The following is a 21,438-nucleotide window of genomic DNA, read 5'->3' as shown; positions in this document are numbered from 1 at the left end:
CCCTTAATACCAGCAATGTAACTGACGCCATTTTTAGTGATGACCATCACGGTGCTGGCTTGATCTCCTGCCCCCATTTATAGCAAGTTTGCTGGAATTGTTGTCTGTAAGTATTTCAGAAAGTCTGCAGTATGTACATGTCGGGATTAGAAGAATCAGCATTTCACTGTCGCTCTAAGTGATGTCACAATATTTGTAGTCGCAATAATGACGACCATCGAGTCATTTAAAACAATACATTTAATTGAAGAAAGAGACACCTATCTTTAATAACATCAGCAGGCATTTTAAACAAGGGTTACAAGCTGTAACCAAAATAATCTGACAATAAAGGAGGAAGGAGCTGGGGGCCACAGATGAAGAACAGTAGGGCCACACGTGTTCTAGAACCTGGTTAGTTGCTTTTGGAAACACATCCACTTTTCCTTTTTGGAAGGTTCGATAAATCTACCCCACACCATTCGCTATATCATATGGGAAAATGTTAAAATTACAGCAGGCTTTTGGCAGAGCGTGAGCCACAGGACCCCGTTTCACCCAGTGTTATTATTCTTGATCACCCACCAAAATGCTAATAATTATTTATTACCCACTTGACACTAAAAGTAAAGCTGCCCAGCGTTTGTGTGCTACATAGAGAACCAGGCAGTGTTTTCTCTGCATGCAAAGGAAAATGTAAATTTGCAGCACTTGCATCGCGACACAGCTTGTCCAGGTGTAAATTTACACCCCGTGGCTTGATTTGGTCCTAGGCCCTTAGTGTGGAACTATCGCCAATACACAGTGGAGTCGGCAGTTTTGCCGGCTAAGGAATTGATCGATAGCCAGTACAGGGCTGGAAGGACTGCCCCCCTTGCTTTTGCAAACTGGACTATACGTTTTAGGTTGGTTTTTGACTTCTCCTGGATCAACTATGAGTTTGGAGGACTTTACGAATATAGGTTTTGTTTCAACCACTATGTAACCATATAACGACATTAATAATACAATAAGGAAGACAGGGAACGTTTATACCGATGTAAATGATGCACCTTCAAAGAGAATTTCTTTCTGGTGAATAAGCTCCCATTTCTCTTTTTTCATCTCGTCCACTTGTTCTCTGTTGACGACTTCTTTCTTGGCCAGTTCCTGTTCTTGGGCTTTCGCCTGGCTCAGAAGCTCCTTGACGTGCCCAGTCTGTTCAGCTTTTAAGCGTTCATTCTGGGTGCGACACAATCACTGCTTACATTGGAAGATTCCCCATAGACAGCGACAGCACCACTTTCAAGAAGGAAATCACCCCATTGACAGAGCAGGTTAGATTTCAAATATGTAAATTCCCGTCACTGTGAGGAAACTGTCATGTAAAATTTTACAAGGTGACCCTTTAAATGGGAGCCTTTATGCACTGTAATATAATATGCAATGAGAAACTATTATCTTCTACGGAAATATCTGGCCTCTCATTGTACCCATGGCGGTTCCACTAATGCAGCTGCAGAAATCGATTAATGATCCCTATAAAACTGCAGCACAAATACCCTTCTCTAACATCATGTGTGTGTTAATACACCTGTGTGTAGAGGGAACACATGGATTAGTGTCAAGATGTCCCTTTTTTTAATGAAATATGAAATTTGAACTCTTACCCGTTCTTTATATCTTGCGTTCTTTTCTTCGATTTGTTTGACCTCAGCCAGGAGTTCTTCAATCCTAGCTTCCTTCATCTGGATCCTGAAAGAAGATTTGAGCAGTGAATACATTTTTCTATAAGCATGATTAATCCAATTTGCCAATATCAGAGATCTACAAACATTTAGTATTACTGGTACTATTAGCGTATATTTACTGTTGACATGGTTGTTTGCAGCTTTTACAATACCTGCAGGGTTTCTTTTTGAAATCACCATATATTTCACTGATTATCTATCTATATATTATTTGTGGGGTGGAGCCCTTTAGGCAAATGACTTTGTGAGCTCCTGCATGATGGTCCTCTCTGTTGTTCTGAGTTTGTTCGAATACAATCCAAGCTCACGGTCTACTGTCGATTTCGGTGGGACCTTGCCATGTTGAGATAAGACAGCAGTGTCTTATTGAAAGGAAGGAGCCGTATCTTGATCTCCTATCAAAGTGAGGAACATCTATAATCCTTCCTACAATGCTAGATTGATTTTCCTTGCAAACCGTTTTACATCTGCTGAGCCACTCTGTCAGTCTCTACATTGGTTGCCTGTTTTTCAACGAATCCAATGTAAAATCCTTCTACTAACATACAAGGCCGTCTACAAAATTGCACCAACATACATCTCCTCGCTTGTCTCAAAATATCTCCCTACTCGACACCTCCGTTCTGCACAAGATCTGCGTCTCTCTTCCACTCTCATCACATCCTCCCATTCTCTGTTTCGGGCTGCACCCACTTTGTGAAATTCCCTCCCTCGTACAGTAAGACTTTCCTCTAGTCTTCAAACCTTCACCTCTTCAGACAAGCTTATAGTATTCCTCTACCCCCATCTTAATCTCCCTAGGTTACCCTATTACCACCCTCTACACAGCCAACACAAGACAACAACCCTCTGACCAACATCACACAGCCCACTAAATACTTTGTAACCTTTGCATTCTAGCTGGACAAATATTCAATATGATGTAGCACTTACCCTTGTGTATCAAACCATTGTCCCATAGATTGTAAGCTTGCGATCAGGGCCCTCTTACCTCTACGTATGTATGTATTACCCAGTATTGTTTTATTACTGTTTGTTCCCAATTGTAAAGCGCTACGGAATCTGCTGGCGCTATATAAATAAATGATGATGATGATGATGATGAAGGAAACTCCTGGGCCGGGGGGAAAAAATAGGGCCAAATCAGCCTTAATTTAAGTGGACGGTGGTCAAGAAATGAGGTAGAAAGACATTCATCTATCAACCCCACCAGTCTGAAGTTATATTCTTGTCCACGTGGGCATTGAATAACACTGCGGGTGTAAGCGTGGACAATAACTTGTATTTCCTTCTTGTTTTTAACATAGCATTTGATGTGTGTCTGAAAGCCTCCCTGGGGTACTATGTATTTAGTACATGCTCCCACAGAACTCTGTTATATTTTTGTATTTTTTCCAAGTGTTAACGTTCCATGGAATGTTAACAGAGAGCCGAGTCAAGCAAACGCTTGTCAGAAAGCGCATTTGTAGAGGTCCATTCACTTACATTAGTTTCAGGCTTTGAGAACATGCCTTAACAGTCAGGGCGTACCACCCTCCAGCGCATGCAGCAGCATCCAATTCAAGCTTTGGGCATCTCTCAGATACGTGTTCTTCTGTTGTATCCCTTGCACCAGCTACAGGTCGAGGTGAAAGTGCCGATAACTAGTGATGATGGTCCCGTATGCAGCTACAACATGTGGGTGCAATCAGCAGCTACTGTAAAAATGTATTTTATGTACAGTAGACATTAATAACATCCTGATAAATGTATTTTATGGGTGGGGTTGTTTTTTTTAATGATTTTTTATTGAATACTTTTTTTTGTTTGTTACTTTGCATTCTGATGGGACTTTCTATTCCACATATGTATTCTTGGTATGCTGCAGTGTATTGTGTGTCTCAGTACAGCAAGCATCGTACATCATACTTGGCAACTTTTCCTCGTTGGCTTCAGGGAGATACCGGGGGAGGTGGGCGTGCGGGGGCGGGGATTGACAAATCGCATCACCCCCTAAAACAATTGTCACAATTTTGGCCAATTACAGCAGGGGCGGGGCTAAGACGGCACAATATTTGCGTAATTAAGCCCCGTCCCCGCCACTTGTCTATTGCGGGGGCGAGAACCGGGAGGTCTCACAGAAATGCGGGAGTCTCCCGGACATTCCGGGAGAGTAGGCAACTATGCGTTGAAGAAAAGCAGCTAATGAATCTCTAGAGACTGAAGTGTCTTTGACATTTCTGTCTCCATTTCTAGAGATGCTCACTGACCCCCGTGTTTTGGTTTTGGTTTTGGTTTTGGATCTGGATTACTGTCGTGTTTTGGTTTTGGTTTTGGTTTTGCCAAACCGCCATTGCGTGTTTTAGTTTTGGTTTTGGTTTTGTTTGGTTTTGTTTTGCTATTTTGTTGAAAAATCAATGTTTTTGGGCATAAACTAACCAAATTTAGTGCTCCACCTGTTTCTTGGATAAGTACAGTAATTCTAAAGCTAATAAATTAGGAAGAAAACCGTTTAATTCCTGGTAGGCCATCCTTAATTCTGCACACAAACCTGATTGTCTTCCTCTCCATCTTAGCCTATTGGCAATGCAGCCATCGTCTTTGGGTGTATATTAAATATCTAAAGAAATGGACAAAGGCAGTTTGGTTTCTGTCTCTATAGCCCCCCTATCCCCCCCCTCTCCCCGCCCTCCACTTGTAGTTGAATAGAAAAAAGCAGCCTGGATAGACTGAACAATATAAAAAATAAATGGACCAAGGTAGTTTGGTGGCTGTCTATGACCCCCCCGCCCTCCACTTGTATTTGAATAGAAAAAAAGCAGCCTGCATAGACTATAGAACTAGAATATAAAAAGAAATGGACAAAGGCAGTTTGGTATCTGTCTGCATCAGATACCCTCTCCACTAGGAGTAAAATTGAAAACTATTCAGCCGTTATATAATCTAGAATATAAATAGAAATTGAGAAAGGCAATTTGGTATCTGTCTGCATCATAATCATCAACATCATGATTAGCGCCCTCGTTGCCTACACAAATCTCCCCCTCATCCTCTTCTAATTCCAAAGTGGCATCCTCAATTTGTGTATCACCGGCTACACTCGGGCTGTTCAGGCACACATCAGCAGAACTGCTGAAAGGGCCCCTCTTTATGGGTATACTAACAGAATGCTCACGATTAGACATCCCACTGTTGGATGGACTCTCCACAGGGATTGGTGTCATTTCTGATTCAGAGCAAACATCCTCTAATGCCTTACTGTTATCTTGCAGCTCGGCTTTGACGCGTAACAGTAGTTGTGCACTACTTGTAGGCTCGGTAACTTTTTTGGATCTGCCACTAATAGAGAAAGGTGAAGGCCTCATTCTCTCTTTGCCACTGCGTGTGTAGAATGGGACTTTGGCAAATTTTTTTTTATTGGCAGTTAACTTTTCCTCAGTTACACTTCTTTTTTGCTTCAACACGGTAAAAAAAATTTTGGTGTGTGTTTTTTTGCCTGATTTCAAAATGCGTTGTAGTTTGACATCGCCTTTCCCAGATGACGTACTGGGAACACTACCATCAGGACTGGTGACAGAACCTAGTTGCTCATTTTGCTCATATGTGGACTGCTTTGAATCCATTCTGAGCCCAAAGCACTTGTAGTGCTACAAATTGTTTTAGATACTGCTGACAAATAGGACTTTTTTGACAGCCAGATAAATTTATTCAAAAGAATGGGGGACACCCCAACAGCACTTGGAGTGCCAGAAACTGAACAAAAAAACCCTCCTCTCTTCTCCTCTTACTGCTGTAACAACTGGTATTAAGATTACAATGGTATTGAATACAAACAATAATGTGTCCAATCACTGCACTGTCCCTGCACTGATATAGCCTGTGTGAACTAACCCTGCTTTCTCCCGCTGTCAAATGGCGTTGGATTGCTGTGGAGACTGGTATTTATGCTTTTCAAATCTCGCGAGAACCAAGCTCAGAAAAACGTATACGTCACGATGACGTTTTGCCTCGATTTCAAATCCGAACGGGCGGGTGAGTACCGAGCGTGCTCGGCTCGGTACTCGGATAGGCTAAATTCGGTAGGATTCGGATCTCGGGGAACCGAGCCCGCCCATCTCTATCCATTACTGAAGTCATGTTGTCTTACCTGTCAGTCTTTGATTAAATCTTGGTCTCCATGAAAATGGCCACCTCCATAGGCATCAATACATGGACATAGGACACAATTTCTGAACTGTGTCATCATGCCACAGATGGCGAAGCCAACCACGTCTTGTACTGGCTCAGCATCAGGTAGAATGCCAGACTCTTCAGGGAGTGAGGGAGATCACCCCTATTTCAGGGAGTCTCCCTGACAAAACAGGGAGAGAGTACCTACCTCTGTATTCAACGAGACACTTCTTCAGATCCGCTTGTAGTTGAATACGGACGTACATATGCCCAATTTATGTGCATTTAAAAAAAAAAAAGCACAATACGTTTATTTGGAGTTCATCTTGTGTTCCTTGATGATTCAGACCCAGAATGTTTTTCCTGCATTACTGTTATAGCACAAACCATGTCAGATATTTATGAACTGCTCCTAGGCAGGACCATGACCCAGGGGTGTAGCCAGGCTCCCATTGTGCCATAGCCACACCCCCTGCCCTGAGGCCACCTAACCAAATGTTGGGAGGTATGGTTATGGATACTTTTATAAGCTTAGTGTCCCTGTTACTGACAAATAAAGCTTTGCTGTGCAATGTACATTTTGAAGTCAGGTAGAAATTAATATCTCTTTTCACATAAAATTGGAAATAACCTCCTAGATTTGCCCTCAACTAACCGTTCCCTAATTCCTGTGTTTCTGTAGCAAACTCATTGCATCTGGCAGCCATTTTTATGTGCCAGTCAGAGAGCTTTTGAAAAGGAGATAATGAATTGTAGACTAGCTAAGAGAAATATGTATCATTTGCATGTTTAAATGTTACTTACTTGCTATTTAAAGAAAAAAGATCTCCTATGCAGGATAGCGGCTTTAAAAACTAAATGTCTTACCAGTTATGTAACTTAAAGTCTACAAAATACAAAAATGGGATGAAAATGACATTTTCTTTGGTTGCAGTGTTTATGTCTAAATTAAAGAGACGTTAACATGAAAAACAATAATGTACCATTTTATATGCTGTTAAATATAGGATAGTGTCCTATTGTTACAACAAAGAGAAGACCCCCGTTTATAAGGAGTCCTACAATTCTGTCTGCAAGAACACAACACCCATAATATAATACACTTTATATAACACAAGTTCACATAAACCACCCGTCTGTCTGTCTGGCAGGATACTACTTACTGATAGGTCAGCAGGGCTTCAGCAAAAGTCACTTTATCTTTCTGAGATGTTTTACTTTGCTTCTTTTTCTTTGTTCCTTTCTTTCCCTTCTTCTCATTCTTCCCCATATTGTAGAGGAACTGAAAGAAGAGAGACCGGATTACTGCACCTGGTCACATGGGACACATACCAACCTCTTAGTGAGTGGAGGCAGAGACGCTGGAGTACATGGGGCTACCTACCTCTACTGTCTATACACTGTATGCCTTCTGGAATATCTTGGGTCGCCTGTCCTCCAATACATTCTATATACAGTATTATCTACATAATACAGATACATCTGATGGGGTACCTGGTGCTACCTGCTGTCAGTGTGTTCTGGGACCCTGGGTGTCAGTGTGCCATTGTTCTGGGACCCCGGATGTCAGTGTGCCATCGTTCTGGGACCCTGGGTGTCAGTGTGCCGTTGTTCCAGGTCCCCATATCTCCGTGTGCCATTGTTCTGGGACCCTGGGTGTCAGTGTGCCATTGTTCTGGGACCCTGAATGTCAGTGTGCCATCGTTCTGGGACCCTGGGTGTCAGTGTGCCGTTGTTCCAGGTCCTCATATCTCCGTGTGCCATTGTTCTGGGACCCTGAATGTCAGTGTGCCATCGTTCTGGGACCCCGGATGTCAGTGTGCCATCGTTCTGGGACCCCGGGTGTCAGTGTGCCATTGTTCTGTGACCCCGGGTGTCAGTGTGCCATCGTTCTGGGACCCTGGGTGTCAGTGTGCCATTGTTCTGGGACCCTGGGTGTCAGTGTGCCGTTGTTCCAGGTCCCCATATCTCCGTGTGCCATTGTTCTGGGACTCCCGGTGTCAGTGTGCCGTCGTTCTGGGACCCTGGGTGTCAGTGTGCCATTGTTCCGGGACCCCATATCTCAGTATGCCGTCGTTCTGGGACCACGGATGTCAGTGTGCCGTCGCTCTGGGACCCTGGTGTCAGTGTGCCGTTGCTCTGGGACCACGGATGTCAGTGTGCCGTTGCTCTGGGACCACGGATGTCAGTGTGCCGTTGTTCTGGGACCCCGATGTCAGTGTGCCGTTGTTCTGGGTCCACGGATGTCAGTGTGCCGTTGCTCTGGGACCACGGATGTCAGTGTGCCGTTGTTCTGGGACCCCGATGTCAGTGTGCCGTTGTTCTGGGTCCACGGATGTCAGTGTGCCGTTGCTCTGGGACCACGGATGTCAGTGTGCCATTGCTCTGGGACCACGGATATCAGTGTGCCGTTGTTCTGGGACCCCGGTGTCAGTGTGCCGTTGTTCTGGGACCCCGGTGTCAGTGTGCCGTTGTTCTGGGACCCCAGTGTCAGTGTGCCGTTGTTCTGGGATCAAGGATGTCAGTGTGCCATTGTTTTGGGACCCCGGATGTCAGTGTGCTGTTGTTCTAAGAGCCCGGGTGTCAGTGTGCCGTTGTTCTGGGATCAAGGATGTCAGTGTGCCGTTGTTTTGGGACCCCGGATGTCAGTGTGCTGTTGTTCTAAGAGCCCGGGTGTCAGTGTGCCAAATTAAATGTGCTGCACATCTGACAATCAAGCAACCCTAAAAATAAATCCTGGGAGCCCCACTTGTGACCTGCCCCACAGGTTGCACACCTCTGTACTACAACACGTCAAAATATTTTTGGAGGGCTGTTTAGTTCCATTTAATAAAAATAGAAATTGTCGTGTGAGGACGCTACCACTAGTGGTGGTACGTAACAGATCTCCTGGTGTAAGACCATCCTGAATGTAATATACATTATGAGTTATTATCTAACAATATCAGGCTCAGGGACCTTCATGAGAGAGAGCATTTATCCTGGACCTCCAGTAGCCAACACTATTATAAATTTATTATTTACTTTCATTTTATCATTTAGATGTTTAGATAAATGATTGGCTTTTATTTCTAACCATGCTGAATGGTGAATGATGTCTTTTTTCCTGGAATGGGCCCCTTTGGTTATAACCCCTGCTGTGACCTTGTTAGCAATCATTATCCGTGTTTTGGATGTTACACCTATACATTACAGAACAGACCAAAGAGATTATGGTCCATCAAGCTTGGAAGAGCATAAAATAGAGTGAAAATGTTAAATTTCCTGCCTGTTTCGCCATTTGTTGGCTCAGAAAACACACATTACTCCCCACAGCTGTACAGTTACTTTAATTTCAGGGACAGGTTCTTTTGATAAAGAGCTTCAACTGGCTCCCAGCCCAAGCGGAAAATGTGTCGTAATTCAGGGAAGTGCAGGAAGAATCGCTTCATTTAGGAACCTAAACAGAAATTGGTACTGTTCGGCGATTCCTGTTATGTATAAAGACCAGCTGAACAGACAGGAAGGGAAGTTAGCCGTGCCCTGCTTGGTTCGCCAACAAAAATTCATTATACTCCTGTAACATACTCAGCCTGAAAGCTTTGCCTTTCAACAGACTTCAGAATTGCTGCTCGTTTCATATGTCTGGAACTTCTACTTTAAAGGGTTATTACACTGGGGTCTCACAGAAATGCTAACTAGGGTTACGTAAGTAAAATCGGTCCAATCAATAGGACTGAACGCAGTTAGCTGTTTCAGCTGTGAGTAAATGTCAGTAAGGGTAATGAAAGAAAACTTAGGGTAATGTATGATCAGCTGCACAATCGCATACATCTGTCTAGTCACATCGGGGCAGATTCATCAGAGACCGCAAGTTCTTTTACGTGCTGTATCTTGTGTATACGTGTATCTCTGCGCGAAAATACACTAGTGAACGCAGTTGCACGCAATTCATGTTCGCTCGTTAATGACACTTTCTCTACTGTCTACGATTTGAAGGGCACTGTGGGACGGGACAGACTAACGTAGGCAATGTACAGTAAGAACAAGCCGAGGTACGTTCTACAGGGCAGGTGTAAGTGCATGTTACTACTGATGACGGATGTGTATGCAGCTAGAACATGTCTCCATTTCAGAAAAACTGTAAAAAATGCATTTTATGTACAGTAGGCATTAATAACCTCCTGATATATGGATTTCATGTAAAAAAGATAATTTTTTTTTAAAATGTATTTTTATTATGATTACACTACTAAAAGGTGTTAATGTATGTAATGTTTCTCCCATACAGACTTTATATTGGGCAGCACGGTGGCTCAGTGGTTAGCACTTCAGCCTCACATCGCTGGGTTTATGAGTTCAATTCCCAACCATGACCTTATCTGTGAGGAGTTTGTATGTTCTCCCTGTGTTTGCGTGGGTTTCCTCCGGGTGCTCCGGTTTCCTCCCACACTCCAAAAACATACTGGTAGGTTATTTGGCTGCTATCAAAACTGACCCTAGTCTCTCTGTCTGTCTGTGTGTGTGTGTATGTATGTGGGAGAGGGAATTTAGACTAAGCTCCAATGGGGGCAGGGACTGATGTGAGTGAGTTACGCTGTTAGTACTATGGAATCAATAAATGGTGATGATGATTATGATATTGCACATGTGCATTGTTGGTATCCTGTAGCCTGTTCTGTCTGCATACGGCAAGTAACGTGAGCCAGAGCGTACTTAAAACCTCCCCAGCACCACTTTGTGGTCATAAATGGTACTACAACTCTAGAACTTTTCTATTTTTAAGCATCTGCAATCCTCCCTAACAAGAAGTGTAACTAGGGCATGGGGACAAGGGATTCAGTCCAGGGCATAGAAAAAGAGACAATTTTGGTGCAATATCACATTGGAAACAGGCGAAGTGGAATAGAGGGCAGAATTGAAAGAAATAAAAAATATAATTAAAAAAATCGCAATGGGATCGGTGCAATGTGCCTATAGTTGGTAATCTAATTGTACAATCAAGGTGTACTTCACAGTGTGTTTTTTCATTACTATTAAACATGTAACAATATCCCTTGTTCCACCAGTACAGATCAGAGAATGGATCCGGTTAACGAGATCACACTGTTACTGATTTGCATACTAGAACATGGTGGTCCGGATTGCTTGCTGAAGGGTGAGGTCCCAAAACGCGTAGCTGGAACACTGTGATGTCGTTAACTATTTATAGTGCTTATCCCTTGACCTATGCAACATTGCAACTATAAACCAACACTAACAACTTATGCACATGAAAAAAACCCTTATAAACAACATTGAAATGATATACATACACCCATCAGCCCCAGCAGTAAAACTACCGACAAGTGAAGTGCATAACATTGATTATCTCGTTACATTGGCACTTGTCAATGGATGGGATATATTATGCAGCAATTGAGCAGTCAGTTCTTGAAGTTGATGTGTTGGAAGCAGGAAAAATGGGCAAGTGTAAGGGTCTGAGCGACTTTGACAAGGGCCAAATTTTGATCGCTAGACGACTGGGTCAGAGCATCTCCAAAACAGAAGGTTTTGTGGGGTGTTCCCGGTATGCAGTGGTTAGTACCAACCAAAAGTGGTCCAAGGAAGGACAACTGGTGAACTGGTGACAGGGTCAAGGGCGCCCTAGGCCCTTTAGTGCACATGGGAAGCGAAGGTTAGCCCGTCTGGTCCAATCCCATAGAAGAGCTACTGTAGCAGACAATGCTCAAAATGTTACTGCAAACTATGATAGAACGGTGTCAGAACACACAGAGCATTGCAGCGTATGCGGCTGCGCAGCCCTAGACCGGTCAGAGTGCCCATGCTGACCCCTGCCCACCGCTGAAAGCTCCTACAATGAGCACGTGAGCGCCAGAACTGGGCCATAGAGCATTAGAAGAAGGTGGTCTGATTAATCATGTTTTCTTTTACATCACGTGGACAGCTGGGTGCGTGTGTGTTGTTTACCTGGGGAAGAGATGGCACCAGGATGCACTATGGAAAGAAGGTAAGCTGGTGGAGGCTCTGGGAAATGTTGTGGCTGATCGGTGCATATATATATATCATCAGTCATCTCCATTTATTTATATAGCGCCACTAATTCCGCAGCGCTGTACAGAGAACTCGCTGACATCAGTCCCTGGCCCAACGGAGCTTACAGTCTAATTCTCTAACACACACACCCAGTCCAGCCGGCCACGTGGTGTAGATGGGGAGTGAATAGGTGGCTTGAGAGGACCCCTAAAAACTCTGTGACGGTTGTTAGACATCTTGTTTTGTGGAGAAGGAAGAGAAATGGTTAATGTACGAGAAGGTTCGGATCTATCAGACCTCAAGTCACTATGACAATAAGTTACATTGATGCTTTTAAATTCTTTGATCCGCCAAATGAAGCAATATCATATACTGTTGTGTCAGTGTTATTAGATGTTGTTCTTACATCTCTGCTCAGTGTCATCGGAGACTGCCCGGAACCACTTGAGCACAACTAGCTGTACGAGAGCCAGAAACATGATTCCCAGAAGAGGTTCGCAAATCACTCGTCTGTGTTTATCGTACTCGAGAGCCATATTACCATGTTTGCTTGAAATATATTAGTGTTTAGTTTTACACTTCGGGAGAAACTTATTTTTAATGCTGTAGATTGGTAAACATTGGGGGAGAGGCGCATATCTGAGCTACGGTCTGACAGAGCTAATAAAGCACACTCACTATCCCATGGCTGTGATTTGGGATGTGGGACAGACTTTCATAGCAATCTGGGAGAGTGCACTGAGCAAAAATCACAAAGTTGTTTGGTCTCGTTTCTCATTTGGGATACCAGATATTCCTTGATATTACGAGTCAAAATATACAGTGAGTTTTGAGACATTCTAGGTTTGTGGATATGAGATGTTCTGTAAGCTGTATCTAATATACTTGATGTTGTAATACGAAATGGAGAGTGTTCTGCAGATCTCTACAGAGATTATTAACCGAATAATCTGCAAATTATTACTAAATGTGGATAAATGGTGTTTAATTGTGAAATCCACTGCGTCTCGCGTCTTCTACATATTGCCGCATAGAAAGTCGCCTATCACTGTAATTTATGATAAAACTCTTGCGGAGGTGGCTGAGCGTACGTGACCCGGAATGGTGGGGGGTTTACATAACACTTTGCCGGACCAGTCTGAGAGGATATGGCCCATCTAATCGCCAGACTCGGGCTGCCAGTTCCACTTAGATAAAATAGTTGTAACAAATAGATAAAAATATCTTTAAATTTTTTATTTTTTGAAAAAATGAACTATATTGACCCTTGAAAAATGTTTTATTCAAAGAATAAAGTACTTTTGAAATGATTTTCTTCTGCTGAGAGGGTGATAACAGAATAAGTATTGTGATGGTACATGTATCTCGTCGAGACCTGGTGAATCTTACCGCGGAGGTAACCCCTTGATGTATAGCAAAAGCCTTATTGCCAGAGAAAACACCCATCACTGGCCCTATGGCTTTTAATAGCCTTTAATTAGTAGATCCAAATGGTTGTTGTACGGAGTACCCCTCTTTTCAATTATTATTATTATTACCATTTATTTATATAGCGCCACTAATTCCACAGCGCTGTACAGAGAACTCACTCACATCAGTCCCTGCCCCATTGGAGCTTACAGTCTACATTCCCTAACATGTCATACACACACACACGGACTAGGGTCAATTTGAAAGCAGCCAATTAACCTACTAGTATATTTTTGTATTGTAAGAGGAAACCGGAGCACCCGGAGGAAACCCACGCAAACACGGGGAGAACATACAAACTCCACACAGATAAGGCCATGGTCGGAAATTGAACTCATGACCCCAGTGCTGTAAGGCAGAAGTGCTAACCACTGAGCCACCGTGCTGCCCATGAGGTGTAAACCATGCTTGTAGGACCCAAGATGAGGAAGATTGAGGCTATGTTAGTGCCTCCCTGATCTCTGGGCTCTATTTCCCTAATGCTGGGGGCGGGCCAACACTCTATGATGTCACTGGCTCCACCCCTTCCCCCAACTGTAGTAGGAAGAAATACTCAATGTTCTAGTGCATGTGATCACTGTATATTTCCTTTCTCTCAGGAACCCTGCTTAAGACAGGTAAGCCTCGCCCTTCACAGCCATGGGGCATATCTGCAGGATGAATCTCACTTGTCACTGGCAGTGAAGGGGTTAAGAGAGGGGAGGACGGGCGAGGTGGAGGATAGGGACTCACAGAGTCTAAAAACAATAATATTATTCTTTATTTATTGATTTAGTTTATGTATGGAGCCTCTCCCATTCATTTCAATAGCCCATTCATTTCAATAGCGTGTCTACATGTAGCGCACACACACAGTTAACCCCTTTGTGCTCATACCTGCATGTGATTCTCTTGGATGCCCCTTGTGCATGTCACTGCACTTGAAAGAGTCCATTGCTCTTTATGGAAGCGCATTGTGTGCACGCCCACTAGTGGTCAACAAAACAGTTACACCTCCATTGTGCTGTATCTTTCCTATTTATTCCAATGGCCCATTCATTCCAATGGCACTGTATTATTTTTATTTATTTTTTACGACATCAATAAGGATTCAAATACATTTTTCGGATCTGTGATCCACAGTCTACCTCTCACCAGCAGCCAAAGAACATTTCCCACTGGAGAGCCCCTTGGAATGCAAAAAGATTTTTTGATTTTCTTAAAAAATGGTGAATGAGGGTTTTGGGGAGTTTTAATTTCAAAAAACGTTTATTCAACAATCGTGTCTGTGTCCCTCACCATTACACTGGGGCCACTAAGGTTGTAACATTGCCACTTAAGGGAAGAGACCCAGCATGGGGTAGTCAGAGTTGGGGGGGGGGGGCGAGCAGGGGGTTCCCTGCCCTCTTTTATTTATTGACCATTATTGAGTATTTTATTACAGAGTATCTACAATTCATTTTAACAGCCGATACATTTCAACTGAGTTGCTATATGTAGCGGACAGGCTGGAAACTCTATTTAAATGGAAGGACAATTGAAATTAATGGAAAAAGCTCAGTGTTACTCACATTCAGGATGCGTTTACAAAGATATGTGAATACATCAAGCGCATATCAACTGTAGGTTCCACATGTGAACCCCGTGTCAAACACATGCACAAGTACATAGCCTTTATATGCATTTTCACATGTGGTCTGCACATGTGGTTTTTTTGGTTTGTTTTTTTTATCCAATCGCAACCCCAGTGGGTAAGAGCCCTTAGATATAAGACTAGGTAGAGGGAACACCTATCATCCCAATAATGGAGAGAGATGCACTACATGGGCAAAAGTATTCGGACACTTGACCATTACACCACCAGGTCTGTAATGACATTGTATCAAATACATATACTGTAATATGGAGTTGGTCCCCCTTTTGCAGTGATAACAGCTTCCACTCTTCTTGGAGGGTTTTCCACAAGATGTTGGAGTGTTTCTGTGGGAATTTGTGCCCATTCATTCTGTTGAGAATTTATGAGGTCAGGCACTGATGTTGGACAAGAAGGCCTGGCTCGCAATCTCTGTTCCACTTCATCCCAAAGGTGTTTGATGGGGTTGAGGTCAGGGCTCTGTGTGGGCCAGTCAAGTTCTTCCAGACTGAACTCATCAATCCATGTCTTTGTAGTCCTTGCTTTGTGCACTGGAGCACAGTGATGTTGGAATAGAAATGGACCTTCCCCAAACTGTTGCCACAAAGTTGGAAGCACAGCATTGTCCAAAATGACTTGGTATGCTGAAGCATTAAGATTGCCCTTCACTGAAGATAAGGGGCCTAGCCCAAATCCTGAAAAACAGCCCCATACCATTATCCCTCCTCCACCAAACTTCACAGTTGGCATAATGCAGTCGGGCAGGTAACGTTCTCCCGGCATCCGCCAAACCCAGACTCACCCAACCTGACTGCCAAACACAGAAGCGTGATTTGTCACTCCACAGAACACGTTTCTACTGCTTCACAGTCCATTGTCGGTGTGCTTTACACCACTCCATCCGACGCTTGGCATTGGTCTTGGTGATGTGAGGTTTGCATGCAGCTGCTCGGCCATGGAAACCCATTCCATTAAGCTCCCGCCGCACAGTTTTTGTGATTACATTAATACCAGTGGAAGTTCAGAACTCTTCAGATATGGAATCAGCAGAGCGTTGGCGACTTTTATGCACCATGCGCCTTAGCAGTCGTTGACCCCGTTCTGTGATTTTACGTGGTCTTCTGCTTCGTGTCTGAGTTGCTGTTGTTTCTAAACGCTTCCACTTTCTAATAATAACACTTACAGTTGACTGTGGAACATCCAGCAGGGATGAAAATTCACGAACTGTCTTATTGCACACATGGCATCCTATCCCAGTACCACGCTGGAAGTCACTGAGCTCTTCAGAACGACCTATTTTGTATCACAAATGTTTGTAAATGGAGATTGCATGACTAGGTGCTTGATTTTATACACCTCTGGCAACGAGTCTGATTGAAACACCTCAATTCAATAATTATCAGGGGTGGAAAATACTTTTGTCCATATAGTGGGATCTATCTATATAAATGGGGACCACTTATAATAGAGAAAGTAAAAGATCCTGAGAGGATGATATAAAAGCGCAATAAAGTATTAAATGAAAAATGTAGCAGATTTACTGGCCCACAGTACCACGGAGCCACGTGAATGAATAAAGAATAAGCTCCTCCTTGGGTAGATCAGCTGGATCAAGGCTTCTGCTCTGGGAGGATTCCAAACACCATTAATCCACCTAAACACCTCAATACAGTCATGGCCAAAAGTTTTGAGAATGACACAAATATTATTTTTCTCAAAGTCTGCTGCCTCAGTTTTTATGATGCAATTTGCATATACTCCAGACTGTCATGAAGAGTGATCAGATGAACTGCAATTAACCTCAAAGTCCCTCTTTGAACTTTATCCCAAAAACAACATTTCCACTGCATTTCAGCCCTGCCACAAAAGGAACAGCTGACATCAGGTCAGTGATTCTCTCGTTAACACAGGTGAGAGTGTTGACGAGAACAAGTCTGGAAATCACTCAGTCATGTTGATTGAGTTAGAATAACAGACTGGAAGCTTTAAAAGGAGGGTGGTGCTTGAAATCATTGTTCTTCCTTTGTTAACCATGGTTATCTGCAAGGAAACACATGTAGTCATCATTGCTTTGCACAAAAAGTGCTTCACAGACAAGGATATTGCTGCTAGTAAGATTGCACCTAAATCAACCATTTATCGGATCAACAAGGACTTCAAGGCTTGTGGTGAAGAAGGCTTCAGGGCGTCCAAGAACGTCCAGCAAGCGCTAGGATCGCAGGATGGCAGCAGGCAGGTGTGAGTGCATCTGCACGCACAGTGAGGCCAAGACTTTTGGAGGATGGCCTCGTGTCAAGAAGGGTAAGCAAAGAAACTGTCAGGCCGTAGGCCTAGGGATAGTGGAGAGGAGTAAACACTAACCGGTATTAGCGCAACTGGTCTAACAGGCGCGGAGTCTAACGTGCCCCTGTCAGACGGTTCCGGGTCACAGCAATCAGGAATGTAAGGTACAGAGGGTAATCCAAAGGAGTAGTCGCCAAGCCGAAGTCACAGTACAGAATGGGTCACACAGAAGAGTAGAATGGTCGCCAAGCCGGGGTCACAACAGGTAATCAGGAAGCAGATACTCAGGAGTATGGAGGATAAGGAGGATAAGGAAGCCAGGAACACTAGTGGTGAACCTGTTACTCTGGCACCCTAATGGCGCCAGAGACAGGTTTAAATAGAGGCCAGGGAAACCTGATTGGCGGGCTGGAGGGGGCGGTACTAGTGAGAGCAGCGGCGTACCGTTGCCTAGCAACAGGACGGAGGACAGGGCGCATGCGCCCGAAGGAACCGGAAGTGGACTCCCGGACTGCCGACAGGAAGGTCAGACGTCCGTTCCCCGTCTGACAGGGAATCAGCGGGGACGGCGTCTGACAGAAGCCACTTCTCTCCAGGAAAAACATCAGGGACAGACTGATATTCTGCAAAAGGTACAGGGATTGGACTGCGTTGGACTGCGGCGAACTGGGATAAAGTCATTTTCTCTGATGAATCCCCTTTCAGATTGTTGACAAAAAACCCCCCACAAATTCTGACAAACTCCAAGCATTGATTAGGCAAGAATGGGCGGCCATCAGTCAGTATGTGGCCCAGAAGTTGATTGACAGCATGCCAGGGTGAATTGCAGAGGTCTTCTAATAGAAAGGTCAACACTGCAAATATTGACTCTTTGCATAAACTTAATGTAATTGTGAATAAAAGCCTTTGATACGTATGAAATGCTTGTAATGTTACTTCAGTATAACATAGCAACATCTAAAAAAAAGGTCTAAAAACACTGAATCAGCAAACTTTGTGAAAACCAATACTTGTGTGTCATTCTCAAAACTCTTGCCCATGACTGTATACCTTTCCTAAGAGGGCATACCAGATCTGGATGTGGACAATAAGTGACTAGCCCACATTTTACCCAGAACATCCTCCTCTGCCTTGTGGAAAATCTGGGCAGGGGCAGTGTGTTATTATTAACTAAATAACCGTCAGCTATGTTGTCAGGGCAGAAGGTGTTCGCTGGGTGACTGGGGCAACGCCCCCCCCCACCAGGTGGTCTGACATATCAGTCATATTAAAAGGATTTTGAGTGACAGGTGAGCTGATCATGTGACAGGCTGGGGTGGGAGGGGATAGAGAGAATGACACAGAAGGTGGAGAATTACACTGGTAGAGACTCAGTGGGATGTATTTTTGTTAATATTATTGGTAAACCCCTCTAAACCTCCTCCCCTGCTGCTTTCAGACAATTGCAAAAATATTGGGATCATGCTAGGGGTGTCCAACCCCTTTAAAGAAAAAAAATCACTGTTACTCACTTTTTATAGGATAGTCTTATACTATTTTTCTGTTATTTTATAGTCAAAAACCCTATGAAATAAGTTATTACAGGGAGGGTGCTACTACTACAGGAATAATCAGCTCATGTTATTATGATCTCGGTGTGATCTTGTGATCTTAGAATAAGATCCCTATATCATAAGATAAAGATGACGTAGATGTCATCATCAGATGACATCTATCTATGTCAATATCATCAACATTTATTTATATAGCGCCAACAAATTCCGTAGCGCTTTATAATTGGGAACAAACGTTAATAAAACAATACTGGGTAATACAGACAGACAGAGAGGTAAGAGGGTCCTGCTCGCAGGCTTACAAGTTGTCTTCCTGACTGAATGTATGGGTACCACGGGTCATATAGAGATATAGAATTAGGAGCTTATGCCTCACTCTACTGTCTGCGTACCACCCTCCAATCTCCTATGTATCATGCCTCACTCTTCCTTCTATATATCATGTCTGACTCCCCCCTCTGTGCCTCATGCCTCACCCTCTTCTATGTGTATTATCCCCGCTCTACTATGTATCATGCATCACTCATCCCTCTATTTATAATGATTGTGTATCATGCCTCACTCCCCCCTTTGTGCCTCATGCCTCACCCTCCTCTCTATATATCATGTCTGACTTCCCGCTCTGTGCCTCATGCCTCTGGGCATCACCCCCTCTTTTTTATGTCTTACACTACTGTCTGTGTATCAACCCCTACTCTCCTATGTATCATGCCTCACTCCTCTCTCTGTGCCTCATACCTCTCCCTTCTCTCTGTGTACCACCCGCACACTCTCCTATATATCATGTATGTCTCCCCCCCCCCCTGTGCTGCCTCACCCTCTTCTCTGTGTAACACCCCCACTCTCTTATGTATCAAGCCTCACTCCCACCTCTGTGCCTCATGCCTCACCCTCTTCCCTGTGTAACACCCCCACTCTCTTATGTATCAAGCCTCACTCCCACCTCTGTGCCTCATGCCTCACCCTCTTCTCTGTGTAACACCCCCACTCTCTTATGTATCAAGCCTCACTCCCACCTCTGTGCCTCATGCCTCACCCTCTTCCCTGTGTAACACCCCCACTCTCTTATGTATCAAGCCTCACTCCCACCTCTGTGCCTCATGCCTCACCCTCTTCTCTGTGTAACACCCCCACTCTCTTATGTATCAAGCCTCACTCCCGCCACCTCTGTGCCTCATGCCTCACCCTCATGCCTGTGTATCACCTCCCTATGTTTATCATGCCTCACCCTTTATCTATGTATCAGTCCAAGTGTAATGTAACAACAGTGGAGTCCAGGCTCTCTACCCACCTGTTCCCAGCAGATAGGACTGTCCCTGGACCTCGCCTTATGCAGCAGTCTCCTCTCTCTCACAACAATTACCGGTTACCTAGCAACAGAGAACTCACTGGTTACTTTGTATCTGTCCTGCACTCTTTACAGCGCGTAATGTTGTAGCGCCACCTGCTGGACACAAAAAATATTATTCGGTGTACTAAAGCAAACTTGCATAGAGTCTCTCACCTGCTGTTTGATTTGTGTGTTGTTTATTCCGCTCTGGTGCTCGTAGATCTGTATAAAACATAGATCATCATTGATAAACCAAAAAAAACATGGGAAAGGCTTATATGCATTACTATCATCTATTGGCTGTTCAATATGCATTGCACATTGTTTATTTGTTATTTGCCTTAAATAAATAATATTTAACAAAAAAAAAAACATTGGAAAGGTATAATAGTAACACAACATTTGATTGGCACTGATTATTGAGTTGTAGGAACTTCAACGTGTTAACGCTGCGAAAATCCATAGTTTGATCTGTTTATGTGTTAAAATTCCTATTAAGTTACTCTGTCTGTGGCCGTTTTCCAGGTAATCTGTTTTGTCTGCCAGTAAGTAAATACATTTGTTATTCAATTCAATAGTGTTTAGCAGAACAATTATTGTGTCCTCAGCAGGGATGTGTTGTCTTAGCTCAGTTATGCGTTTAGTGCTAGATTCTAGATATGACTTTCCTACCTGTTTCTGCTGCTGTTGGTGTGTAATTCTCTAAATATCTCCGGGGTGTTTTCTAGGGATGGTGGGGGAGCTCTGATATGGGAAAGATTTGAACACATTGTGGCCTTAGACTGGGTACACACTACAGGGGTTACAGACGATTTCGGGCCAATTGCACGATAAATGACCGATAATATGTGGCGGTGTGTGAGGCTATATGGATGTATACTGGTTATGTGGCGGTGTGTGAGGCTATATGGATGTATACTGGTTATGTGTTGGTGTGTGAGGCTATATGGATGTATATTGGTTATGTGGCGGTGTGTGATGCTATATGGATGTATACTGGTTATGTGGCGGTGTGTGAGACTATATGGATGTATACTGGTTATGTGGTGGTGTGTGAGGCTATATGGATGTATATTGGTTATGTGGCGGTATGTGAGACTATATGGATGTATACTGGTTATGTGACGGTATGTGAGACTATATGGATGTATACTGGTTATGTGGTGGTATGTGAGACTATATGGATGTATATTGGTTATGTGGCGGTATGTGAGACTATATGGATGTATACTGGTTATGTGGCGGTATGTGAGACTATATGGATGTATACTGGTTATGTGGCGGTGTGTGAGGCTATATGGATGTATACTGGTTATG

General features: G+C 43.7%; 1 protein-coding gene across 3 annotated transcripts in view; it reads right to left on the bottom strand.

Annotated features, from left to right (window-relative positions):
• Window positions 1–20,345, bottom strand: part of CCDC83 (coiled-coil domain containing 83) — a 28,064-nt gene extending 7,719 nt beyond the window's left edge. For 2 of the 3 annotated variants that reach the window (XM_075198669.1, XM_075198670.1), the window contains exons 1-5: window positions 20,296–20,345; window positions 20,083–20,161; window positions 7,022–7,140; window positions 1,629–1,713; window positions 1,032–1,200 (exon numbers count right to left, since the gene is read on the bottom strand). In XM_075198669.1, the coding sequence (XP_075054770.1) occupies window positions 1,032–1,200; window positions 1,629–1,713; window positions 7,022–7,128 (361 nt within the window). In that variant the 5' untranslated portion in view covers window positions 7,129–7,140; window positions 20,083–20,161; window positions 20,296–20,345. Of the gene's footprint in view, window positions 1–1,031; window positions 1,201–1,628; window positions 1,714–3,194; window positions 3,399–7,021; window positions 7,141–20,082; window positions 20,162–20,295 lie in introns of those variants that run through there. The other variant, XM_075198671.1, reaches the window with a different exon arrangement.
• Window positions 20,346–21,438: the final 1,093 nt, after the last annotated feature.

This window comes from Mixophyes fleayi, chromosome 2 (assembly GCF_038048845.1).
Source record: "Mixophyes fleayi isolate aMixFle1 chromosome 2, aMixFle1.hap1, whole genome shotgun sequence".
NCBI lineage: Eukaryota > Metazoa > Chordata > Amphibia > Anura > Limnodynastidae > Mixophyes > Mixophyes fleayi.
This window is presented reverse-complemented; position numbering and strand designations above follow the sequence as displayed.